This window comes from Phyllostomus discolor, chromosome 4 (assembly GCF_004126475.2).
Source record: "Phyllostomus discolor isolate MPI-MPIP mPhyDis1 chromosome 4, mPhyDis1.pri.v3, whole genome shotgun sequence".
Taxonomy (NCBI): domain Eukaryota; kingdom Metazoa; phylum Chordata; class Mammalia; order Chiroptera; family Phyllostomidae; genus Phyllostomus; species Phyllostomus discolor.
In genome coordinates, this window is record NC_040906.2 from 1,988,978 (window position 1) to 2,013,930 (window position 24,953).

General features: G+C 61.4%; 1 protein-coding gene across 1 annotated transcript in view; it reads left to right on the forward strand.

The window, feature by feature from the left end:
• COL6A3 (collagen type VI alpha 3 chain) overlaps window positions 1-24,953 on the forward strand; it is a 71,964-nt gene that overhangs the window by 11,210 nt on the left and 35,801 nt on the right. The window contains exons 2-11 of the mRNA XM_036022670.1: window positions 428-545; window positions 2,007-2,624; window positions 7,247-7,849; window positions 11,539-12,126; window positions 13,732-14,331; window positions 15,584-16,157; window positions 17,540-18,141; window positions 20,068-20,682; window positions 22,241-22,855; window positions 23,774-24,373. Of these exons, the coding sequence (XP_035878563.1) occupies window positions 458-545; window positions 2,007-2,624; window positions 7,247-7,849; window positions 11,539-12,126; window positions 13,732-14,331; window positions 15,584-16,157; window positions 17,540-18,141; window positions 20,068-20,682; window positions 22,241-22,855; window positions 23,774-24,373 (5,503 nt within the window). The 5' untranslated portion in view covers window positions 428-457. The remainder of the gene's footprint in view (window positions 1-427; window positions 546-2,006; window positions 2,625-7,246; window positions 7,850-11,538; window positions 12,127-13,731; window positions 14,332-15,583; window positions 16,158-17,539; window positions 18,142-20,067; window positions 20,683-22,240; window positions 22,856-23,773; window positions 24,374-24,953) is intronic.

The window sequence follows — 24,953 nt, forward strand, 5'->3', positions numbered from 1 at the left end:
TGACACGCTCTCTCTCACCGCCTGCGCCAGTGTGAGGGGCAGACAGGGGCCGTATCACAATGGTGGTAGCTATGGCCACCGCACCACGGCCGCCGGATTCAAAGAGTCTCATTTACATGTCCAGTCAAAACTATTTATCGGCCCTGGCTGGCGTAGCTCAGTGGATTGAGCGCGGGCTGCGAACCAGGCATCGCAGGTTCGATTCCCAGTCAGGGCACATGCCTGGGTTGCAGGCCACGGCCCCCAGCAACTGCACATTGATGTTTCTCTCTCTCTCTCCCCCCCTCCCCCCCTTCCCTCTCTAAAAATAAATAAATAAAATCTTTTTAAAAAACCCTATTTATCGTAAAAGGGGCGACTCCTTCATTCCCTAGGCGGTCGTCTCAGAGCCAAACACGGTCATTCTCTGCCCTGTTCTCTCTTCCAGGTCCCCACGTGGTGCTCAGACAAACTCAAAATGAGGAAGCACCGGCATCTGCCCTTGGCGGCCGTCTTCTGCCTTTTGCTTTCAGGCTGTTCACTGACCGGTGGTCAGCAACAACCAGGTAAGACCCGGAAACACCTTTGATGCTTTAGAATAGGATCCGCGTCCTCCGCTTCCAGGCCGGAGGTAGCGCGCAGCTGCCACAGCACTTACGGATGCTTCGGGGAGCGAGCTGAGGGAGTCGAGGTCCACGGGACACCCACCCGGGTCACGGACCTCCTCAGACGCTCGCTCCCCTCCCGAGGGACCGCTCACCTGTCCTGGAACTCTGGTTCGCTGTCTTGGAGCTGGTTGGCCAGTGGCCGGCTTCGGCACCGGGTGCAGACAGACCATGTGCATCACACGCGTGTTACCATCCGAACCCTTTCGGTTGGCCTCCGGGCGCTGAGAACCGGGAGGAGACACGATTTTCCTTGGAAACAAAACACAAGTCTGGACATAGAAACATTGGTCCTGTAGCATCGTCCAATCTTTCAGAAATCAGTTTCCCCAAACTATTAAAAAACAACCCAACCCTAATCAGCCCCATGAAGAATTTGCTCGCGGAGTTTTAGGAAACCCAGAGATCCTTCATGCGCTGTGAGCTCGGAGTGGGGCCGGGGCCTCCTGTCCGGGCCCGGCAGAGCTGGTCCCTGCCGGGGATGCCCCCCACCCGGCGCCCTAGTGGTTAGACGGCAGGCGGTGAGTGCCAGCTCAGGGGAAGGGGACCACTGGTTGGGCACCGGGCCAGCCCGAGGTAAGTAGAGTCCGGGAGCCCGCTGTGGTCAGCCAGCTGGCCACGGCTGCAGAAGGGCCGTCCCCAGCACCCCCAGCCTCCTGCCCACGGGGTCCATCTTTGTAGCAGACAGGTTATGGCCAACACCTACGACGGCTTTTATGGCCCCCAAACATGTAGCAGGTTGTCAAGGCGCCTTTCTTTGTACCAGAAAGTCTGAGAACAGTGAGACTTTGCCCCTCTGTGTAGTAACACGAATCGTGCTCACCGAGGGAAGACCTAGTCATTCCCTTTAATTTTTCTTGAAATTACCCAAAGTTTGGAGGTGTGTTCAGGCCCAACAGCAGCCGCTTCCACGCTCCCTCCTCGTCGGGGCCCAGCACCCCGCCCCCAGACTGCAGGGCACGCTGTCAAGTGGTGCCTGGTCACGTGACAGGCTCTCCCGCTGGTCTGCTCAGGTGGGTTTTGGGGTTCAAAGTGCCACAGAGGTCATGCTTGAGTCCAAAGACACCCCGGAGGATGTTTTTCTCCATTCTGGACCCTGCCCCCCAGTGGTGTGCAATCACGTGGATTGCAGAAGGGCCTGGGGCCGCGCCCTGGGTGGTCTCCGGCAGCTCGGAGCCCCGGCGCCCAAGCCCCACCCCTCAGGTAAGTCGGCCTGCCCACCCACCTGTGCTGCCGGCCACCAGGTGTGAGTCCCATGGAGACCGCAGGGCAGACGCGGAAGGAGTTAAGGGACGCTTTGCCCGGCTAGGAAGCGACTGCTTGGACAGGAGAAAACACCTAAACCCGTGTCTTCTTTTAAAGATGTCACACACGGTGCCGCTGCCGATGTAGTATTTCTAGTGGATCCCTCTTGGAGCCTTGGGAAGGACCATTTCCGACTCATCCGGGAGTTTCTGTATGACGTTATAAAGTCTTTAGCTGTGGGACAGAATGATTTCCGTTTTGCCCTGGTCCAGTTCGACGGCAACCCGCGGACCGAGTTCCGGTTAAACACGTACGGCTCCACCCGGGAGGTCCTGTCCCATGTCTCCAACCTGTCCTACACCGGGGGCGGCAATGAGACTGGAAAAGGATTAGCGTACCTAACGCAGAGCCACCTCACCGAGGCCGCCGGCAGCCGGGCCGGGCGCGGAGTCCCGCAGGTTATCGTAGTGCTGACCGACGGACGCTCGGACGCCCGCCTGGCGCGGCCCTCAGCGGGACTTAAGTCTGCCGACGCTGGCGTCTTTGCGATCGGAGGCGAGGACGCGGAGGAAGGCGCCTTAAGGGAGATAGCCAGCGAGCCCTTCCAAATGCATGTCTTCCGCCTAGAGAATGCCACCTCGCTCCATGACATAGTAGGCCACTTAGTGTCCTCTGTGCACTCGTCCTTGGCTGCAGAGAGGCCTGGAGACACAGGGACCCTTAAAGACATCACAGGTAACGGCCACGCCGTCACGCTGCCGCCCGCCCGCCCGCCCGCCTGTGCCTGCCTCGCGGCCCTTCGCAGATGCGCTTGGCACCCGCTGGCCTTACAGCGCCGCCCTGGCTGGCTGACGCGCGGCGGGTGGATCAGGGAAGAGATGGCCGTTCACAGGCTTAAAAACAAAGGTTTTTCTCCTTCGCAGTCTCCTTCTGAGAGAGCGTGCACCCACACCCAAGAGGGTGTTTTTGGGAAACCATTACATTTTAACTAAAAAAAAACCACCCCACATCCCACCAAAGGTGCTCCTTAGGAAGGAAAGCCCCAGTGTGACTGTTTGCGGCCGGATGGGAGGGTCGCCCCTGAAAGGTCAGGCTGTGGTGGAGAGCACGTGGACGGGGCGGGGGCTGGGGGAGAGGGTGCCCACCCTGGCGTCCAGTGGAGAAACGGAGGGAGCACCTCTCTCCTGCACAGCTTAGTTCACTCCAGAGGCTGGAAGGAGTTGGGACTGTAGGGAACCTTGGCTGTGGTGCAGCCCACGTCTGTGAGAGGGCTGGAGTCCCAGGAGGTGAGTGACACGCAGTCAGGGAGGGTCCGAGCCATGCACTTGGCTGGGGGTCTGGGTCCGGTGTTGCCCTATGTCCCGGGTGCAACCCAGGCTCTCCTACCCTGCCTGGCCCGCCGGCGCTGCTCTGGCCGCTCTGAGAAAGCCTGACACGGCCCTGCCCGGCGCTGCAGGGACGCCGGCGGACCAACTGGAGGCTGTGCCGTTTGGCCAGCCCGACCCGGGAACGCCCTCCCCAGTGCCAAGTGTGGGAGACGGACAGGGCAGGAGCGTGATGAGGCCTGGGCCAAATCTACCGCCCACAGCGGTTCTGAGCCGTGCCCACTCGAGGCTCCCTCCTCAGTGGTGGGCGGGGCCAAAGTCTGACACCTGCGCAGGGAGCAGGATGCCAGTGCGGAACAGGGGGTCTTAGGAGCCTGGGCAGGGAGTGAAGGTGGGGTCGAGGCCTCAGGGAGAGACAGGGGGGCAGGGAGGAGGACTGGGGGTCAGGGGAAAGGAGCCAGCGGTCCCGGGCGGGCAGAGCTAGCACAGCCCTGGTGTTTCATTAGGCCGTCCACAAAACGGTTTCCCAGAGGTTGCCGTGATTTCAGCTTTGGTGGCGTGAGAGGACCACGCTCTCCTTCCAGCGGAGCGGGCCGAGGGACAGGCTGGGCCACTCACGCTCAGCACCCCTTCAGAGGGCGGGCTTCACCTCTGTCTGGGTGTCGGTCCTGCCGGGTCGCAGGAAAAGAACGTGGGACCCCCGAGAGCGCCCCAAACCACACGCTCCAGGTGACGACGGGGCAGGGCCCAGAGGTTGCCTGCGCTCACCTGCTCCGGGTGCTGCTGTACCCTCCGTATCAATGAGTCACTGCTCACCGCTGTTCTGGATGGAGGGACGATAACTAATCCGTGTCAAACATCGTGCGGGGGGCAGGGGGCAGCCTTTATTTATCGATGTTTTGGCCAGGTCAGGAAAAGGGCCTCTGTGTTTAACCCTCATGTAAATGAACAGGTAATCAGATTACGAATGCCACCTGAGCCCGTCAGCCCAGGATGTTTGCACACCAACGGCAAAACCTTTGTTTTTATGCTGCGAAAACATCTCCGCCTTCTAGTGTCCCGGCCACTAGCAGCGCTGGGGCGGACTCTTAATCCATCCGTGTTGTCTTTTCTAATTAACTTCACCGGCAGTTTTTCTAGAGTCATGTCCCACTGCATGTTCCACAGGAAAAAAAATAATTCTCTGCTTATGGTTGTGGGGAAAGGTAGTCACGACAGAGAGGAATTCTGCTGAGTTGGGGCAATTTCTCCCCATCACCTGCCCACCGCGTAGCTTTCCCCCCTAAATACATATATTTATATTTATGTAAATAAATATGTATATGTATAAAAGTTAGTGATTGCCACTGTTCTAAATGAGCTCAACTCAATCAGCCTCTGACAGTTGCGGTTTTCAAAACCCCTTGTATACATGGGTATAAGACACAAAAGCTCTAAACTAAAGCAAAAGCCAAAGGTGGTCTACAGTCGGTTTTGAGGACGCACTTGCTCTGCCGTGCAAAACATAAAGGTCTCAAGAACTCAGGCAGCCCCCCGACCACTCTGTATTCGTGTAGGACATGCAAGTGCGATCTTTCAAATTTGCCTTAAAAAAAAAGAAGGAAGCGCCCCGTGAGCTCAGGAGGGCCTGGTGCCCGCCCCACGTCTTCAGGAAACTAGCCTTTCCAACGGCATCGAAGGAGCCGGCGGTTTTTCCATGGGCCTTGCTCAGTGTTTCCATAGAAAATGCCACGGAGGGCGTGAGGCATGAGCCTCGAAGGCAGGAAACCAAAGGGGCCCCCGGTTTGCATCCTAAGTGGATCCGATTGCCCTCCGAGTCCCCCCAGCTCACTGAGGGGCCCTGCTGGACGCGGGACCCCTGGCTCTCGTGCCCCCCGAGGGTCCAGCTCTTCCGGAAGACCCAGCATGCCCGTGTGTGTCCATCATGTGCGCATCAGAGGACAATGCTGTCCATTCAGTGATGACAAATTATCCAACGTTTTTCTATGACCCAAAGCTGTTTGGCCTTCGAGGGGAGACAGGTGCAAGGGGGTCCCCTTGGGGTCCATTTAGCTTATTCATGCCATTGTGAGTTGCAGGTAAAAAATAAGAAATAAATGAATAAGAAAGGTGCCAGCCTGTGACATTTTCTACGATTGACCCTGGGATCACCGTTAATTCTTCTTTTAAATGTCTTGCTGTGCTAAGTGTGTGGCTGGCAAACCTTCCTTGGTCCCTCAGGGTCATTGGCTCAGGTCTGAGACAAGTTGAGGAATTCTGCGGTGTGATTGGCAGAACCCCTAGTCATGTGATGACACGAGCCATTTCATTGGCCGGCTATGCCACACTGCTAGTACCGCCCTCCCGTAGATCCTTCAGGAATCCCATTGGCTAAAGAGTGGCCAGTGCTTCGGAAGTCTTGGCAAAGACCCAGTCTCATTGAGTTCTTGTGTGTGATGACAATTATTAATAACACAAGAAAAATTATGGTCACTAGACCTTATATTTCCTACTCAATATCTTTGCCTAGGCGAGGAATTGGTCGGCAAAGATGTGACCAGGACCGTGTGTATTTGAGGAAGGAAAGGGAGGAGGCGGAGCTCCTCAAAATCCCGGCTCGGTTTAACGCGATGAGAGAGCTTGGGGGAGGTTTTGCTGCGGCAAAACTTTTCAATGTCATGAGATTAGATTGGTATCCTATTTCTGCAGTGGAAATAAAAGCAATGTTGTTGGCGCAAAGAAAAATAGTTTTAAATATAAAATGTTTGCTGCCATTAAAAAGATCAGAATGAATGGTCTTATATATTGTATTATAATTGTACCCGAAATACAGTGTCCTGACATCTCAGAATGTAGATATTACATATATTCACATGAAATCCGTTCCCACTCTACCACGCATGGAAGTGATTAAACCGACACCAGAATAGTTTTCCTTCCTCTGCAGTTTAAGTCAGTCTGATTTAAATGGTCTAGCTGAGCCTTTAAAATATTCTCCTCAGGTTTGCAGATTTATCGATTGCTCAGTGCTCCTCTGAAACCCCAGGTCCTAGTGTCAGGATGGAAGTGTCACAATGGCCCTCACAGGGAGGGACACAAGAGCCCTTGGCTGGCCAGCCAGCCCTTCTTCTGCCCGTCTGAGCACCCCAGAGCGAGCTCTGTCTGGTTAAGGGCCCATCAGGGGCGCACGGTCCCAGGAGGCCAGCAGTGGAGGCTGTCATAAAAACAAGGTTGGATAATTATGTCACGGCTGGTTTCACGTCACCTTGCTTGGCCTTGTTCTGCATTACGTGACTGAATAAGAGGCAATAGCCTAGTCCCGGACCCAAGTGGGAGTTTCACGCAACTAGACATCGTACGGGATAAAAAAATAAAGCCAAAATTTTAGCTGAGTGTTTTTAAAATGAAAACTCTCAGTGTCGCTTGAGTTCTCCCTTTCAAACGAACTAAGTTGTGTGCACCCGGTCACACTGGCTTTTAAAGAGAACAAAGAAGACACAGGCCGCTCAAAGAATCAAGCGTTTAACATGCTGAGGTGGCGAGCCACGGGACCCTGAGTCTGACGTTCTCTTTTGTAGCCGTGGGTTTGCACTAAGGAAATTCTTACAATCACTTGAGGATAATACGACAAATGTCCATCCCATCGTCGGGCCTTTGTTAATGTCCTCCTTTGTTTTCTTCCGGAGGTATGGTAACGCACACTTCCGTGAAACTTCATTGCCCTCCAAATCGAGTAGAAATTTGTAGAACATGTACCCACATACTAGAAATTTCTCCCACAGAAAGGCAAATATGAGCCTTAAAAAGAGGGCAGAAAATGAAAATGTGATAGGAAGTTCCCTATTTTACACCATCATTTCTGAGAAGTTGCCTCGTATCCATTCAGAATGCAGAACAAAAAGAGAAATTCACGTTCCTTAATCAACATGTGTTTCGTTTGTCCATATTTCGTGTTTCTTATTGGTCTCCAAAGAAACATGTCAGAACACTGAACGATGCATGTGGTCACTTGTCCTAACGCTTTCACATTTTTTGCATTTCTTTCTTTTAAAGCACAAGACTCTGCTGACATTCTTTTCCTTATTGATGGATCAGACAACACCGGAAGTGTCAATTTCACAGTCATTCGGGACTTCCTTGTAAATCTCCTTGAGAGACTGGCAGTCGGAGCTCAGCAGATCCGAGTGGGGGTGGTCCAGTATAGCGATGAGCCCAGAACCATGTTCTCCTTGGACGCCTACCCCACCAAGGCTCAGGTTCTGGATGCGGTCAAGGCCCTGGGGTTCATTGGCGGGGAGCTGGCCAACGTTGGCTTCGCCCTTGATTTCGTGGTGGAGAATCACTTCACCCGGGCAGGGGGCAGCCGAGTGGAAGAAGGGGTTCCCCAGGTGCTGGTCCTCATAAGCGCCGGCCCCTCTAGTGACGAGATCCGCGACGGGGTGGTGGCGCTGAAGCAGGCTAGCGTGTTCTGCTTCGTCCTGGGAGCCGAGGCCGCCCCGAGGGCGGAGCTTCAGTACATAGCCACCAATGACAACCTGGTGTTTACCGCCCCGGAATTCCGTAGCTTTGGGGACCTGCAGGAGCAGTTACTGTCGTACATTGGTGGCGTGGCTCAAAGGCGCATTGTCTTGCAACCGCCAACCATTGTCACACAAGGTACGTATACCCTTCTGGCCGTTGAGGGGGCGCGGGGTGCTGGGTGGGCGGGGTGTGTGGAAGGAAGGCGGGCACCTCCCGGGCTGACCCGCCCCGGGAGCAGCTGTAAGTACCACAGCGGAGCCCTCGCGGGGAGCTGCCGGAGCTGGCTCTCGGGTGCGGCGCCTCGGACGGCGTGGTTCCCGAAACACCAAGGGTCTGTGAGGGCCACCCCACCAGCAGGCCCCTGGTCCAGGACCTATGCTTTGAGGGCCGGCTCAGTGAACCCGACCCCGCAGGATGTCAGACGCCAGTGCGTCATCTCCTGGTGACGCGGTCCTGCTAAACCTGGGTGTCGGGGGCCCACGGCCATCCCGGGAGAGTCAGTCCAGGGCCAGGGCACCGGCCCCTGCGGGCCAGCCCGCGGGCAGTGTGCTCGCAGATGTGCGGGGGCGTCTCCCCAAAGTCCTCTGCGTGCTGGGAGTCCGGAGGTGTGCTTCTGAAGGTAGGACTGCACTGGCTCGGTGTGGGGTCTCGGAGAACACTTCCCTGCACGGGCCAAGTTCAGGGGCAGCTCTTTCCAGGGGAGCAATGTGATGTGGAGTCACACGAGGGTCTTTGGCAAGAAGCCCAACTGGAGTCCTTTTAAAAAACAGCCAACCAGTCAAGTCCCTTAAATCTCCGTGTAGCAACTGCGGGAGGTGGGAGGTGGACTTCAAATTTAGACAAGGCAACGGCAGTGCCTGGCACTGCGGCGGTGACGGCAAGGACGGCGGACACCGGTGCTGCACGACCTGGGGGTCCCCTCCGTCCCTCGGGGAGCCCACCTGCGGTAACGGGCGCGCTGCCGGCCCGGTAAATGAGGGTTGATGGGGCACTGCCCCCCGAAGCTTCTCTCGGCGATTCCAGCTCTGCCTTGGGTGGGCCTGCACCCCACGAAGGGGTGTCCCTCCCTGGGCTTGCCCACCTTTGGGAACTCCCACAGTTTCCACAGGGTTTGTGGACACCGACCGAGGGCTGTGGCTGCCGTGGCTGCCGTGGCGGGGGCTGGCCTTTGGGCCCAGGGCCTGCGTCAACCCTCTGCGTGGTGCTGGGCTGGCCGCATGACGGCCTCTCGTGCTCCAGGGTCCGGAATCTGTGACCCGGGAGTGTCCCCAGGGGAGGAGGTAGCTCCGCTCCAGGAGGTGTTTCTGATCCTTGCTCCTGCAGCTCGAGGCCCTCATTTCGGTGTCCCAGGTTTCCTGGGGAACGAAAGCGCCAGCCCCTTGCTGGAGACGTCCCCCCCCAGTCTTTGTGGTTAGCTTGTCAGTGCCCAGCAGATGTGCCTGGCTGTGTGGCGGGAGCCGGGCGGTGGGCCGAGCCTGGGAGAGTCGGGGCGGGTGGGCAACACCGAGGTGGCGGCTGGCCTGACAGAGTACGGTGGACGGGGGTAGACGATGGGGTGTGAACCACGACTAAGCTGGAGTCCGGCGAGTTTGAGGAGGACACCACAGGGGCCGTCAGGGGAAGAGGGGGGCCCAGCTCTTTAGACCGGGGGTCAGGGAAGCTGGCCTGGGAGGTTGCAGGAAGGGAGGAGGCGGAGCACCACTATGTGTGGGGGAGTCGCACGGTGGGGCGAGGAGAGGAGCCCGGCCCCCGTCGGGGCTGGCACTCACTGGGCACGGGGCCCTGAGAGGCAGGGACAGCTGTCTGTGGGCCCTCGAGTTCGAGAGGCGCCTGGGTGCCGGGGACCGACCTCACATGGGCGGAGGGGACAGTCTGGCGGTGGGGCAGGGAGAGCCGGGTCTCGGGGACCAGGCTGCAGGGCTGTGCTCGTGCGGCGGGGAGGACGGGACAGGTGGCACGGGGCGGGGCAGGGACGGGGAGGCGAGGGTGTGGGATGCTCGGAGCCCGGCAAGGACCGTGTGTCCCCGGGTGGGGGAGACCCCCGGGGCCCCGAGCTGCCGAGAAGCGGAGGAGGACGGAGACCAAGAGGCCCCTCGGCCATGTCCACGTGGAGGTCCCTGGAGTGGGTGCGACCGTGCGGGTGGGGCGAGATGGCTCTGAGCGGAGAGCAGGGTCTGGGAGGGCCGTCCTGGGGGTGGGGAGCCGAGCTTGCTGGCGCAGCCTGAGGGAGGGCCGGGGAGCAGAGGGCCAGGCCCTGAAGGTGGCGGGAGGGACGGAAGCGGAGCCTGCAGGGGCCCGTTGGGAGCAGGGCGAGCGCAGAGCACATCTAGGGCTTCGGGTGTGGCCGGAGGAGCGGGAGCCAGGGGTAGCTGGAGGGTGAGGCTGGGAGGGGGACAGGGAGTGAGAGTTCAGAGCCCTTTCTGAAGACTTCAAGGCCACCTGGGGCTTTAGACACAAGTGCTGGGGGCAGGAAGACAGGCTTTGTTGGCTTTCGGGGTCCCGGGGTCCCTGAGAGGAGCAGCCTGGGAGTAGCTTCAAGTCACTCTAAGGGTGGGCTGGAGGGAGACAGCACCGAGAGAGGGCGGCAGCGGGGGTCTGGACAGTTGAGGGGATTTGCTTGGAAACAGTTGAAGCACAGGCACCCAGGCCTGGGCCGCCAGGGCTGCGGGGCAGCCGTGTCCTGGGGGGTGAGCTGCACGCATGGGGCGGTTTGAGTGGCCGCACACCCGTCCCGTCCTTCACGGAGCAAAGGAGCGGGAGGGAGAAGGCAGGGTTCGGGACACGTGGTGAGTTTCAGCCGCACGCGCAGCGAGAATCCCGCGTGTGTGCAGGTCTCTGCAGAGCCGAGGGCTTGCCATGGATTGTTCACAGCACAACTCGCCGCCTCCGCTGGGGCCCCCGCATGCCCGTCCTGGGTGCGTTTCTGCGTCCCCGCTGACGCAGGGCAGCGCGGAGGGACAGGCGGCAGCGCGGTGAACGCCGAGGGCGGTGGAGGGCTGCATGTGGCCCGTCCGGCAAATCGGAATGACGGGGGCCCCTCACGGCCAGACAGCGGCCTAGTGAGCAGAGGCCGCCTGCCGCAGCCTGCACCTCCCGGGTCCCTGTGGGTCCCGGAGGCCCTGCCGGTTTCTGGCCGGTGGGCGGGGGGCGGCGGACTTCCAGTCTCCGTTCCCGGGACTCAGGCGGGCTGCCGGCGTGGGGACACGGCCTGGGGACAGGGCTCTTGCTTCGTGGCTCGTCTTTGCAGCTCCCCACCCTCACCACGCCACGTAGAACCTTCAGGACCCAGGGCTCTTACCCAAAACACTTCGGTGCCACTCACCAGCTTCGACACCGATTTCCCTTTCACAAGCTTTTTACAGTGCCCGGTCACCGGCGTTTTTCTTTCTCTGCCTCGAAGTCGAGGCGGGGCGGCCAGAATGGAAGGGGCAGGGTGCTCACACGCTCAGCGTCTGTCTGCCCCTGGCCGCGGGTGTCCGTGCGGCCCAGCGGTGGCACGAAGGGCCCTCCGATCGCTTCTTCGGTGACCGGACCCGTGGCCCCGTTCGGCGCTTGCTGACTTTTTCAGCGACAGCACGCTGGCCAGCCGGGGGCTGGGAAACCGCATCCGTTCGGAAATAAAGCGCCGAGTGGGTGGGGACGGCGGGGGAGCTGGCGCTGCCCTCCCGGTAGGGGAGGACGGTGCTCGTGTGCGGGTGACGACGAGCCCCCCGCGAGCCTCAGGTTAGCCAGAGCTGGAGGGGACGCTCTGTCGGCCGCACGGAGCCACGGTCGCCCGCCGTGGTCAGACCGCCCCGCTCACCCTGTCGCGTTGCCGCCCGCAGTGGTCGAGGTCAACAAGCGGGACATCGTGTTCCTGGTGGACGGCTCCTCGGCGCTGCCCACGGCCAACTTCAACGCCATCCGAGACTTCATCTTCAGAGTCATCCAGAGGCTGGAGGTCGGGCCGGACCTCATCCAGGTGTCGGTGGCCCAGTACGCGGAGAACGTGAGCCCCGAGTTTTACTTCAACACCCACGCCACCAAGAAGGAGGTGGTCGCGGCCGTGCGGAGGATGAAGCCCCTCGGGGGTTCGGCGCTGCGCACGGGCTCCGCTCTGGACGTCGTCCGGAACAGCCTGTTCACCAGCGGGGCCGGCCACCGGGCCGCCGAGGGCGTCCCCAAGCTGCTGGTGCTGATAACGGGCGGCAAGTCGGTGGATGACGTCAGCGGGCCGGCCCAGGAGCTGAAGAGGGACGGCATCCTGTGCCTCGCCGTGGGCAGCAGGGCGGCCGACCAGGCTGAGCTGGAGGACGTGGCCTTCGACACGACCTTGGTGTTCACCCCGGCCGAGTTCCAGACCGCGCCCCTGCAGGGCATGCTGCCCAGCCTGCTGACGCCGCTCAAGACCGTCTCCGGGACCACCACCGAAGGTACTCGAGGGGGGGTTGGGGGTGGGGGGGGCCCCAGGCAGGGCCCTCGGACGACATGGCAGAGGGCCGTTTTAGGTGTGCCAGTTAGGAGACAATCTGTAAGTGGAGGAGGCGGGTGTGACAGATGGCACTGGTGTCCTGTTTCTGCTGCTGGCCCTGGGCCGGGACCTGGGGGACTTCGCAGGCATGGGACGCAACTTCAGGTCCTGAGACGCCACGAGAAGAACTCCGTGGCTTCAGCTGTAGGGTCGGGGCCCGACGGTCTCTGAAGCTGCTAGCGGAGGGGTCCCCTCTCAGTTCCTGTGCCTCGTGAGGTCCCAGCGCTCTGTGTCTGCTGGGGACCCCCATCCAGCCTCCTTCTCCCCTCCCGCCCCGAACCCCGAGACGGAGCCTGGGCCTTCCTCTCCTGAGCAGACAGCCCACTCCTCAGGGACCTGGGCAGATGCTGACCCACTGTCCTTCCCTCTACGGGATGTCCTGTGGGAAGCACAGGGAACCCATGGGCGTAGGCAGAAAACCCAGCGGTTGATCCACGCCCTCAGGTAGTGCGGCTGTGAGTGGGAAGTTGCTTAAACAACACCCAGGCAGCCCGAGAGCTGATGAACAAGTGGGCCTTGCCCGATGACCTCCCTGAAGATGGATTTCACGGATTTCCTGGGGGCCGGCTCTCTGCCTCAGGAGCCCTCCTCCCGCGAGAGGGTCCCGTGCTTGGCCCGCGTTGCGTGAATGTGCGCTTTCTCCTCTGGCACGCTCTCTCTCTCTCTGTCTCTCTCCCCCCACCCCCCGCCTCCCTCATGCTCCTGAAAATCCCAGTCCACACCCTCACAGCCAAAGGACAGTTTGACAGAACATAGGATAAAGTTAGTTGCTAGGTTTAAATTTTCTAAGACACCAGGGGACAGAAGGGAAAGAATTTTTTAAAAGGCATGGACTTGGGTGCGGGGGGAAAACTCCTGTTGGAGAATCACACCTTTGACCCTTCACGGGTACAGCCTCAGCCAAACCCCGCAAGGGACCCTTTTCACTCTCCCGTGTTCCTGTGATCCAGGGTTCCCATGATCCCATGCTCTCTCTCGGGAGGGATCGGGCGCCCTGTTAACAAAGGAGAACAGCAGGAAGGGACGCGTGGGTGCCCCTAGGACAGCTCGAGATGAGAACAGACTGGTCTTACGAAGCATCTTTAGTCCTACGGAAGTCATGTTCTGGGGTGAACTTAGGGGACCCTGGCTGTGACCGTGCCCCGGGACACCGGCGAGGCCGAGCTCCCTGGCGCCCTTGCAGAATCCACCCGCAGGGAAGGGGGCTCCGCTTCAAGGCTCCACCCCTTTCTGTCGGCCGGAAACGCTGTGCCTTCGGCGTCGCGTCTCCCCGTGAGCCAGCTTGGCCTCTCCTGCGCATGTCCACGCGCCTCGCACACCGGCCCCGGCCCCGGTGGGGGACGCGGGCAGCCCTCCGCCACGTGCCCCGAGCCGGCCGTGCTTCGCCTCCTCGGTGTGTCCCAGCGTCCTGCGTGTTGGTTGGCATGCGTGCCCGCGGCAGGCACACATGGGCAACCCCCGTGGGCGTGCGCCTCTGTCTCACGTTGTCCTCTGTGCTTCACTGCAGTTCACGCAAACCAAAGGGATCTCCTCTTCCTTTTGGACGGATCGCTCGGCGTCGGAAACAGCAACTTCCCCTACGTGCGAGACTTTGTCATGAACGTAGTTAACAGCCTTGATGTTGGAGGCGACAGGATTCGCGTGGGTGTAGTGCAATTTAGTGACGCTCCGGTGACGGAGTTCTCCCTAAACACGTACCAGACCAAGGCTGACGTGCTCGCGCACCTGCGGCAGCTGCAGCTGCAGGGGGGGTCGGGCCGGAACACGGGCTCCGCCCTGCGCTACGTGCGCGCGCACCACTTCACCGAGGCCGGCGGCAGCAGGATCCGCGCGCACGTCCCGCAGCTCCTGCTCCTGCTCGCGGCCGGCCGGTCCGAGGACTCCTACCTGCACGCCGCCAATGCGCTGGCCCGCGAGGGCATCCTGACCTTTTGTGTGGGAGCCGAGCAGGTGGATAAGGCCGAGCTCGAGCAGATCGCTTTTAACCCGAGCCTGGTGTATCTCGTGGACGATTTCAGCTCCCTGCCGGCCCTGCCCCAGCAGCTGATTCAGCCCCTAACCACGTATGTCAGTGGGGGTGTGGAGGAAGTCCCGCTGGCCCAGCCAGGTAAAGCTCTCCCACTGCGCGGGGCTCCCTCCCCCCGCCCCTCCCCGGCCGGCAGGCGGCCCAGCTCGGACTCCAGAGCCTGGGGACCTGTAGAAATTCGATGGACACCCTTTGGTCGAAGCATTTTGAATGGGGGCTCGAGAGGTGGCTGTGCGCCCTCTGTCTGAGGGGTGTTCACGAGAGGCAGCAAGGGTGGGCATTCGGCTGGTGCTCCTCGCACCTCGCCCCACCCTTCATCCAGAAGCTGCCTGCCCCACCGATGCCGGCCATCTGCATTCTGGGGTGCACAGAGAGGTGGAAGTGAGAGGTGCCGGCAGACAGAGACCGGTCCCCCTCCCCCGAGAGGACGCCTTGGGGTCAGTGGGAAGTCTCAGTTCTTTCCCTTAGGTGACATTTTTTATGCGCACAACCTGCTGTATGTGGGCCAGAGGCTGCGGCTTTCTGTGACGGCGACAGGGTTTCCAGAGGCAGCCCCCCCGCCCTGGGGTTCCTCCCGCAGAGGAACACGGGGGCGGCAGAGGGGTGCCGGGTGGTCCAGCTGCTGACGTCACGCAGACGACGGGGGGGGGGGGGGGGGCGGGGCAGGTTGAGCCCACTGAAGCGCACCAGAGAATCCCAGGGAGCATTCGCATGGCCCGGTGGGGCTCCGTCAGGGGTCGCCACTCTTGTTTTGATGTCTACATACAGCAGATTGGGGCGCAGTGACCCACACAGCAGTGACGGGCACTGTTCTGGGCGCTGACCTATACCCTCCAACTGGGTGAAACGGTGACCCCGTGGGAACAGACAGGTGCGGGTCACTTGCCCTCAGGCAGTGACGATGCCCGCCTTTGTCACGAGAGGCAGCTCAGCCGTTAAGAAAAAGGACAAGGAGGGCCCCGAGTTCGAGCGCTCAGTGTACAGTCTGGAAACACCGTCCGTGGTAGAGCGGTGGCCCCCTGGGGCCAGAACGCGACCCTCCGGGCCCCCCGTTGGTTGCTCGGGGGAGGGGGTGCGGGGCCAGCTGGGGTAGACCCGTCTCGTTCTTCTGGTCCTTTGCCTGTACTCGCTTCCTGCGAAGGGAGGGCCGGAGTAACTTGGGCATTTTTAATGACGGCTGTGGGGGGCGGGGCGGGCTTTGTCTCCCCTCGCCGGCACGGCAGTCTCCAGATGCCTTATGCGATGCCCACGGCCAGACTCGCGTGCGGCCGGGCTGAAGCCCATCCCCGCTCTGGAACCTCACTCACTGTGCCCTCACCGCCTTGTTTCGCAGAAAGCAAGAGAGACATCCTCTTCCTCTTTGACGGCTCCGCCAACGTCGTGGGCCAGCTGCAACCCGTCCGTGACTTCCTCTACAAGATCATCGAGGAGCTGGACGTGAGGCCGGAGGGGACCCGCGTGGCCGTGGCTCAGTACAGCGACGACGTGCGGGTGGACTCTCGCTTCGACCAGCACCAGAATAAGCCCGAGATCCTGAACCTGGTGAAGCGGATGAAGCTCAAGACCGGCAGGCCCCTCAACGTGGGCTACGCCCTGGACTACGCGGACAGATACATCTTCGTGGAGTCGGCCGGGAGCCGGATCGAGGAGGGCGTGCCTCAGCTCCTGGTGCTGCTGGTGGCGGGGAAGTCGTCCGATCACGTGGAAGAGGCGGCGCGGGTCCTGAAAGGCAGGGGGGTGGTGATCTTCGCGCTGCAGGCCAAGAACGCAGACCCCGCCCAGCTGGGGCTGATCGTGCTGTCGCCTGCCTTCATCCTGGCTGCCGAGTCGCTCCCCAAGATCGGCAACCTCCAGCCCCACGTGGTGAATCTCTTACAGACAGTGCCGGTCGGGCCGCCAGCACCAGTGCCCATTGGGCCGACGGCACCAGTGCCAGCACCAGGTATGGCCCAGAGACTCCGGCTGCTTCCGCAGCTCAGCTCTGCAGTGCGGGAGTGATGGTGGGTGGGTGGGTGGGTGGCCGGCTGCGGGCCGTCGGAGGGAAGCCCCGCGGGTGTCTGGGGAAGGAACAGGCGGTCTCCGCAGGAACCACGAAACAGGCTTTTCTTTCCCCGCTTGGACTCTCTCGCTGCTCTTGGAGGCGAAACAGGAGCGGTTATTTTTAGGGACGTGAGAGTCTTTCACAGTAAGACGCACGCTAAAGATCTAGACATATTTGTGGTTGGAAACCCTTTGAAGAGAGACGACTTTACTATACGCATAATAGAAGCCACATGGTATGGTTACACTGTAGCTAAAGGGCTCTTCATCTTCCCGCTCCCCCGAGTCCTGTTGCTGAGGGTGTGCTGCCGAGTTAGAATTCCTTCGCTCCGCTCAGCAGCAGCCCACGGCGTGACGGGAGGCGGGCGCATTTCCCGCCACAGACACTGCAGGAAGCATTTCTCACCGACAGTCCCATGCCTTTGTGTTTAACCGCCTTCCAGCTGCTGACCCCAGGGCAGTGAAAAGGGTCATTCATTTCACGGGGGATCCTGTCGATGGGACCCCGGGGACAGGGCGTTCCCCTGGTGGCTGTGGGTGGGGGACTGTGACCCAGACGTCTGGGTCGCATTTTCTCCCCAACGGATCCGGGGCGGCTTGCAGCGAATTATCTACAGCCACTTGCCTGCAACGGGGCAACGGCCCCACAGGCTGTGCCCGCCCTCTCTCCCCAGCCCCTGGCGTGGGTTTCTTCCCGAGCCTGCCTTTGTGCCTCTGAGCATTAGCAGCGCTGCCCGGGCCTGGGGCAGCCGGTGCATCCCCCACCCCCCTCTGCCAGGGCTGCTGCAGCAAATTGCCACACCTGGGGTGGCTTTAAACCAAAGGGAATTCGTTATCTCACAGTTGTAGGGGTCAGAAATGCAAACTGAGAGTCGCTGGGCTAACGTCAGGGTGTCCAGTGAGACTCCATTCCTCCTGGAGGCTCCGAGGGGTCGTCCCTTATCCCACCTTCTCAGTTTCCGGAGGAGCCTGCAGCCTTTGGCTAGCGGGCCCTTCCTCCACCTCCCGAGCAGCAGCAACACAGTATCTCCTGGCTCCCGGGACTTCTGCCCCCGCCCCCTCGCTTGTCCCTCTGGCCCGATCCCCTCCCCCCACTGGCTCCCTCTTATAAGGACACCCCCCAAGTCACGCTCTGCTCTGGGGATTCAAAAGCGGACGTTTCTGTGGGGCTGTTCTTCGGCCCATCACAAGTGGCCCCAGACCGCCCCTCTGGTGTCCCGTCCGAGTCACACAGCTGTCTTCCTGCACTTCCAGAGGCGAAGGACGTGGTGTTCCTGCTCGATGGCTCGGACGGGGTCCGGAGAGGCTTCCCCCTGCTGAAGGATTTGGTGCAGCGGGTGGTGGAGAGCCTCGACGTGGGCCCTGACCGCATGCGCGTGGCCGTGGTGCAGTACAGCGACCGCACCAGGCCCGAGTTCTACCTCAACTCCTACATGGACCGGCAGAGCGTGGTGGGCGCCGTCCGTGGCCTGGCCCTGCTGGGGGGGCCGGCCCCCAACACCGGCGCCGCCCTGGACTTCGTCCTCAGGAACATCCTGATCAGCTCGGCCGGGAGCAGGATCGAGGAAGGCGTGCCCCAGCTCTTGGTCGTCCTCACGGCCGGCAGGTCGGGGGACGATGTGAGCGGCCCCTCCGCGGACCTGAAGAGGGCCGGGGCGGTGCCCATCGGCATCGGCATCGGCAACGCCGACGTCAGGGAGATGCGGACCATCTCCTACACCCCCAACTTTGCCGTGACCGTCCCCACCTTCTCGGACCTGGGGAGTGTACAGCAGCAGCTGTACGGGAGGGTCCGGCTCAGCAAAGAAGAGCTGATCCAGTTGTCGCCAACTATTATTGAACCACCGCCAGGTAAGGCCAGGTCACCCTTCCTTCAAGCAGCCGGGGCGGCTTGCGGGGACTGCGGGCTGCAAAGTGTTCTCAGCGTGTGTCCCCTGCCGCGCAGGGTGGGGACTGCCACTCCAGGAAGGAGAGGAGTCACGTGTGTTTGGTCTCAGGGGCCGGCAGTGGCAGAGGCTCGGGGAGGTGCTAAGGTTCACGTTTTCGGCCAAATTAAAGGCGGACAGAGGACGGAGGGGCGTGCGCCTCGCCCGAGGGGTGGGCGGTCCCCAGCAGGCCCAGCTGGCAGCCTTCCGTGGCCAGGGCCCGAGTCGGACCCCAGGCGCGGTGTCAAGCTGGAGCACAGCCTCTGAAATACTGGTTTTCCCGGAGCCGGAGTGTGACGACGGCTTTTGAATTTCCTTAGTACCGAGAAGTGTCTTAACTGGTCGGACAGCCGCCCGGCCGGCTCCGTTGCCAAAGTGTATCCCAGGCCCTGCTTCCCGTGCGCTCCCCCAGGCCTGGTGACGAGACGCTGGCAGGCGGCGGGAGCCCGGCCGGCCGCCGGGAAGGAAGGGGCCTGGGTGGGGGTGGTCACAACGGGGACCGGCAGCAGCGTCTTCTCCTGGTGGCTCACCTGCTCCAGAACGCCGTCTGCATCCGCGCAGCGTGGAGCGTGGAGCGGGGGGTGGGGGGCGGGAAGGGAGGAGAAACGGCCAGGGAGAAAAGTCAGATGCCGGACACAGAGCCTTGGGGAGAAGGAGGGAGGTGAGGGGTCGGCTTCCCCTGGCGGGTGTGCAGGGCAGAGGGCAGGCCGGCCCCCAGGCCTCCAGGGCACGTTCCGGAGGGCTTGTCTTCAAACAGACGTGGGAGCCCGTGAGACGCACAGAGGGAAAGAGGTGCCGGCTAATCGGGGCGCTTTGCGAACCTCCAGTACAGTGGGCGGCAGCGTTTGCACACTCCCTTCCCGCAGGGGCCCTCCCACGCACGCACGCCCTGAGGCTGTGTGGCCAGCCTCCCGAGTGTGCCCTTGGGGACTGCCCTCGCAGCGAATGGGCCGCTGCTTTACCTGGAGCGCGAGCCCGTACTCCTACGGCAACACGACTCCGGCCCCGCCCCCGGTCACACCCCGCCCCCGGTCACACCCCGCCCAGCTTCCGCTAGGCCCCGCCCTCTCAGCCTGCTCCCCCTCCCCGGTGCCGGCTCCTCTGGAATCCCACCTCCCTGGCCAGCGTCAGGGATTGGAGTTGAGCTTCCGGAAGCACCACGTGGTTTCTCCCAGCACCCGAGTCCTTGCCTCAGCTCCGCCCCCTCCCCCGGTGACCCCCGCCCCCCGTCTGCTCCGGGCTCTCCTCCCACCCACACAGGGGTGTCCTCGCTCCGGATCTCCCGTTCTTCCCACGCATGGGGAGGGTGACGTTCTCCTCACTGCAAACGCATTGCTTTCTGTCTGGCTTAGATACTCCCTCCCAGTGAATGCCCCGTGCCCCCTCCCGTGGTGCCTCAGCCCCCATTCAGATCCCACCCCCTCCACATCTCCTCTCGGGACCCCCAGTCTGCCCTCCCCCCACGCCGCTGCACACAGTGGCTCCTCCCCAGGGCCCCCCCTCTGACCAAACCCGATAGTCGGTTGTCAGGTGCCTTCTGGCTTGACCCACCGCCAGCACCTGTCGCAGCGGAGGTCCCCTCCTTCCCGAGCACCATCCCCACGCCACCTACACGTGGCTCTGGGTGGCCAGTCTCTGCCCCCCTCGCAGTGACCCCTCCTCAGCCTTGCCGGCTCCTGTCCTCTTCCCGACTTTTCATCACGTGGCCGGGATGCAGGTGTTTCAGCCGAAGCCGTTAGAATCAGGACACTTCGCCCGTTGTGCGGTGGTTCCGCGACAGGCCGGGAGGTGGTTGGCTCGTGCTAAGAGTCAGGTGCCGGTGAAAGCGAAACCCCCGGTGTCGTTGGGTTAGTCCCAGATGCTGGCAGCAAGAAGGACGTGGTCTTCCTGGTCGACGGGTCCCTGCGCGCCGGCCCCGAGTTCCAGTACATCCGCACGCTCATGGAGAGGCTGGTGGACTCCCTGGACGTGGGCTTCGACACCACCAGGGTGGCGGTCATCCAGTTCGGCGAGGAGCAGCCCAAGGTGGAGTTCCTGCTCAACGCCTACTCTAGCAGGGAGGAGGTGCGGAACGCGGTCCGGCAGCTGCGGCCCCGGGGCGGGAGGCGGGTGGACATCGGCAGCGCCCTGGACTTCGTGTCCAAGAACATCTTCAAGAGGCCCCTGGGGAGCCGGATCGAAGAAGGCGTCCCTCAATTCCTGGTCCTCGTCTCGGCCGGGCAATCCGGGGACGAGATGGACGAGCCGGCAGCGGAGCTCAAGCGCTCCGGCGTGGCGCCCATCGCCGTGGCCCGGAACATGGACCCGCAGGAGCTGGTGAAGGTCTCCCTGAGCCCCGAGTACGTGTTCTCGGTGAGCACCTTCCGGGAGCTGCCGCGCCTGGAGCAGAAGCTGCTGACGCCCATCGCGACCCTGACCTCGCAGCAGATCCGGCAGCGGCTGGCCAGCATCCCCAGTCCCCCGCCAGGTGAGCGGGGTGCTCGCTGTGGCTGTCTGTCTGGGGCGGGGGGGGGCGTGGTGTCGATGAGCAACAAGGAGTGGGCTCAGAGATCCACGGCGCTCGTGATGAGTGCTGTGGGAACGCAGGCGGGAGGTGGGCCGTGGGACTCCGCTGGGCTAGGGGGGGCTTCTGCTGGGACCTGAGCTCATGGCAGGGGAGTCTGTGGAAGGCTCCGGGAAACGGGCCTTGGCCCCAGTAAGATGCCCGTCAAGAGAGGGAAGTAACCCCAATGCGAGTGGGTGCCCTGCTGAAGCTCAGGGGTGCAGCTGCCGGGCGTGTCGAAGCCCCTGTCGCCCCCTTCAGCCGGGAGAGAGGGCCGTTTGGTTACTTTTGTCTTCTTTTCGTCCGCGTCCACGCGTGGCGATGGCCGCGTGACCTCCTTTTTGTCTTGATGCCTCGTGGTTACCACGTGGCTTCTCCCGACCTTGGGGTCCCCCTGCAGTCTTTGTGTCCCGAGGGAGAGCCCGGGGTCTGCTGTGTGTGGGGGGCGGCACCTCTCTCTCTCAGCGTGACCGGCTCAGGGGCGCGACACGCTCAGCGTGTGCTCCGCTGTTCCCACCGCCGGCAGCCCGGTGACGCGAGAGGCGAAAGGCTGAATTTGACGAGCCATGTAATGCACGGCATCTAAAAAAATACCCAGAATTCTAACTAAGAGGAAAGCAGGACTTTCGGATTCATTTTTTTTTTTAGTTAAAAAGTGGGCTCATGGAAAGATCTAGGAGAGGGAATATTGCAAGTAAAAACTTGGTATAAATGCTGGAGACACGGGAGCCAGAGACACGCACCGACGGCAGCAGTGGGGGCGGGGGCCACAGCCACCCTTTGGGAGACGGCGGGTGTCGTCTGGGCGGCCAGCAGCTAAGGAGAGGACCTTTGACCTCAGCGGGACCCCTCTTCTTGTGCCACAGGGATGGCGGTCTGGGGACCTCCACGCCTTCTGGTGGGGACCGTGCACGATTCTGTAGGTTATGGTTCCCAGGATCTGTTTCTAAGTATCGCTTTGATTTTTCAAATCAGTTGTAACCCGGACCACAAAGCCGGAATTAAAATTGAGTCAGCTCAGAAAATGTTGGAGAACTTAAAATATTTCAAGACCTGGCTACCATTTGGGTGCATAAGGCCCAATTTTAATGATTATTTTAAAAAAGATGACCCAAGCTATAAACACACGGGACTCGGGTTATAGTTTTAATCTTTTTTTTTAAGATTTTATTTATTTTTTAGAGAGGGAAGGGAGGGAGGGAGAGAGAGAGGGGGTGGGGAGAGAAACATCAGTGTGTAGTTGCTGGGGGTCATGGCCTGCAACCCAGGCATGTGCCCTGACTGGGAATTGAACCTGCGATGCCCGGTTCGCAGCCCGTGCTCAATCCACTGAGCTACGCCAGCCAGGGCTATAGTTTTAATCTGAATGCTGGGGTGCAATAGGCCACCAAGCCCAGACTGAAACGCCAAGGGCAGACACAGGGGCACAGGGCCGCCTGCCCCCCCTCCGTGCTGAGTTCCCTGTCCTCCCTCCGGTCCGCAGCTCTGGAGAGCGACGCGGCCGACGTCGTCTTCCTGGTGGACAGCTCGGAGGGCGTGCGGCCCGAGGGCATCGCGCACATCCGGGACTTCATCATCAAGATCGTCCGGAGACTCAACGTGGGCCCCAACAAGGTGAGGGTCGGGCTGGTGCAGTTCAGCAACGAGGTCTTCCCCGAGTTCTACCTGAAGACCCACAAGTCCCCGGCCGCCGTGATCAGCGCCGTGCGCCGCCTGGGCTTCCGGGGCGGGTCCCCGCTCCACACGGGCAAAGCTCTGGAGTTCGTGGCTAGGAACCTCTTCGTCAAGTCCGCCGGGAGCCGGATAGAGGACGGGGTGCCCCAGCACCTGGTCCTGTTTCTGGGCGGCCAGTCCCAGGACGACGTGTCCAGGTTTGCCCAGGTGATCCGCTCCTCGGGGATCGTGAGTTTAGGCGTGGGGAGCCGCCACGTGGACAGGGCGGAGCTGCAGACCATCACCGACAACCCCAGGCTGGTCTTCACCGTGCAAGAGTTCAGAGACCTCCCCAACCTGGAAGACAGGGTCCTGAGCGCCGTCGGGCCCTCTGGGGTCACGCCGGCCCCTCCAGGGGTGCCGATGACACCCCCGCCGAGGACAGGTAAGAGCGGTGGGACCCGCGACTGTGGGGTGGGGTGCCGATTTGTTTTTTCGATTGAAAAATGTCATTAGCATTCATTTGGGTGATTTTCATCTCATAGGGTGGTTGTTCCAGATAATATTAGCAACTAAATACTGGAATAACAATTTAGTTGAGATTGTAGAAGAAAGCATGTCCCAGAAAGCCAAGGGTTACTGATCCCCTGCCCACTGCCCTCCCCCCCGAGATGTCCAAGAGCTTCTCCGAGGTTAAGGTAGCCGAGAGGCGCTCGCAGGTGCACTGAGGGGTGACCACCGGTGTTGGGTCTCGGAACAGGACGGCCTCAGGGCAGCCGGCCAGCCCATGACCCGCTCTGTTCTGGTCTGGACCACCTGGCAGAGTTAGGATGTGACCCCAAATGCCCCTGATTTTCGGCAGTATGCCACCACGCTCTCAGCGTGTGGGCAGGCGGCCCTCCAAGGGTGTGTGGGGTCCGCTTCCCGTTCTGTGAGCGGTCCCTGCCAGCCTGCCCTTGCTGTGCCTCTGGCATGTGTCCCCAGTCCTTGCCAGGTGACAGCCTTGCCAGGTGACAGCCTTCCTCTGGACCAGAGGGAAGTGTTGGGTGGCACTTCCCAGGACACCTGGAGTCAGGGGCGGCACAGCAGAGCTCCATTCCAGCCGGGACGGCCGGGACTCGGTTTCTCTGAGTTCTCGTGTTTCCCGCCCTTTGCGTTCCAGCCATGTGCCATCTCTCTGTGCCCAGCGTAGCGGTTTGAGGGCTGTGCCCTGGGAAACCACAGAGGCGTGGGGCAGAGCCCCGGCGTTCACCATGCGTCGGTCACAGGGCTGCCTCGCCTCAGCGATCTTCACGTGTGCTCTGTGTGCCGGCCGCGGCCACGGAAACCAACCCTGTCCCCCTTTTCGCTCGGTCGCCCTCAGAACAAAAGAAGGCGGACATCGTGTTCTTGCTGGACGGCTCCATCAACTTCCAGCGGAGCAACTTCCAGGAGGTGCTGCACTTCGTGGCCGACATCGTGGACACGGTGTCCGGGCCGGACGACTCCATCCAGGTGGGGCTGGTCCAGTACAACTCCGACCCCACCGACGAGTTCTTCTTGAAGGACTTCTCCACCAAGCAGCAGATCATCGACGCCATCAACAAGGTGGTCTACAAAGGGGGGCGGCAGGCCAACACCAAGGTGGCCTTGGAGCACCTGCGGCTGAACCACTTCGTGCCCGAGGCCGGCAGCCGCCTGGACCAGCAGGTCTACCAGGTGGCCTTCGTGATCGCCGGCGGCAGGTCCGTGGAGGACGCACAGGAGGCCAGCTTGGCGCTCACCCAGAAGGGCGTCAAGGTGTTCGCGGTGGGCCTGGGGAGCGCCGACGCCGCGGAGCTCGGGAAGATCGCCTCCAACAGCGCCATGGCCTTCCGCGTGGGCAGCATCCAGGAGCTGTCGGAGCTGAAGGAGCAGGTGCTGGAGACCCTGGACGCCGCCATGCAGAAGAACCTGTGTCCGGGGCAGACGGACGTGGCCAGAGGTAGCCCCCTCCGCCCTGGTGCGTCGCTGTGCTTGGCCGGCTCAGCTGCCTAGATTTGTCTAGACCCCCAGTGCCGGCCAGGGGTTCCTTAAACATAATGCCCTTCCTCCGGGCATTTATGGACCCCTGTCTGCCTGGGTGGACTCCTGGTGGTCGCCTCGCCCGCTGTGGGGTGTCCCTCCAAGATAAGGGGGAGGCCTGTCTCTCTTGCTTTTATAGGTCTTGCTTTCCCTCTGTATTCTTTAATCCCCCAAGAATTCCGACTCGCGACCCCCGTTTCTGCCCGTAGATTTATTAGATCAGTGATAGGCGATCAGAGTGTTTGAGCTCTCGGGTGCATTTAGGTTCAAGCACGAACTTGGGAGGCACCTAAATACACCTGAGGGCCACGCCAGCATAGACGAGAAACTCACAGGGTCTGCACTGGTGCCCCGGGGAGACGGGCGGACGGGCTGCTTCTCAGAGTTCAGCCGCACGAGCGCTCACCTTGCCCTCTGCCTCGGGCGGCCTGGCCCCTGGCCCTGGGCTGTGCCGGGGTGTCCGGCTCATCTCCTCAGCCCCTCTTAGAGCTCACCGCCTG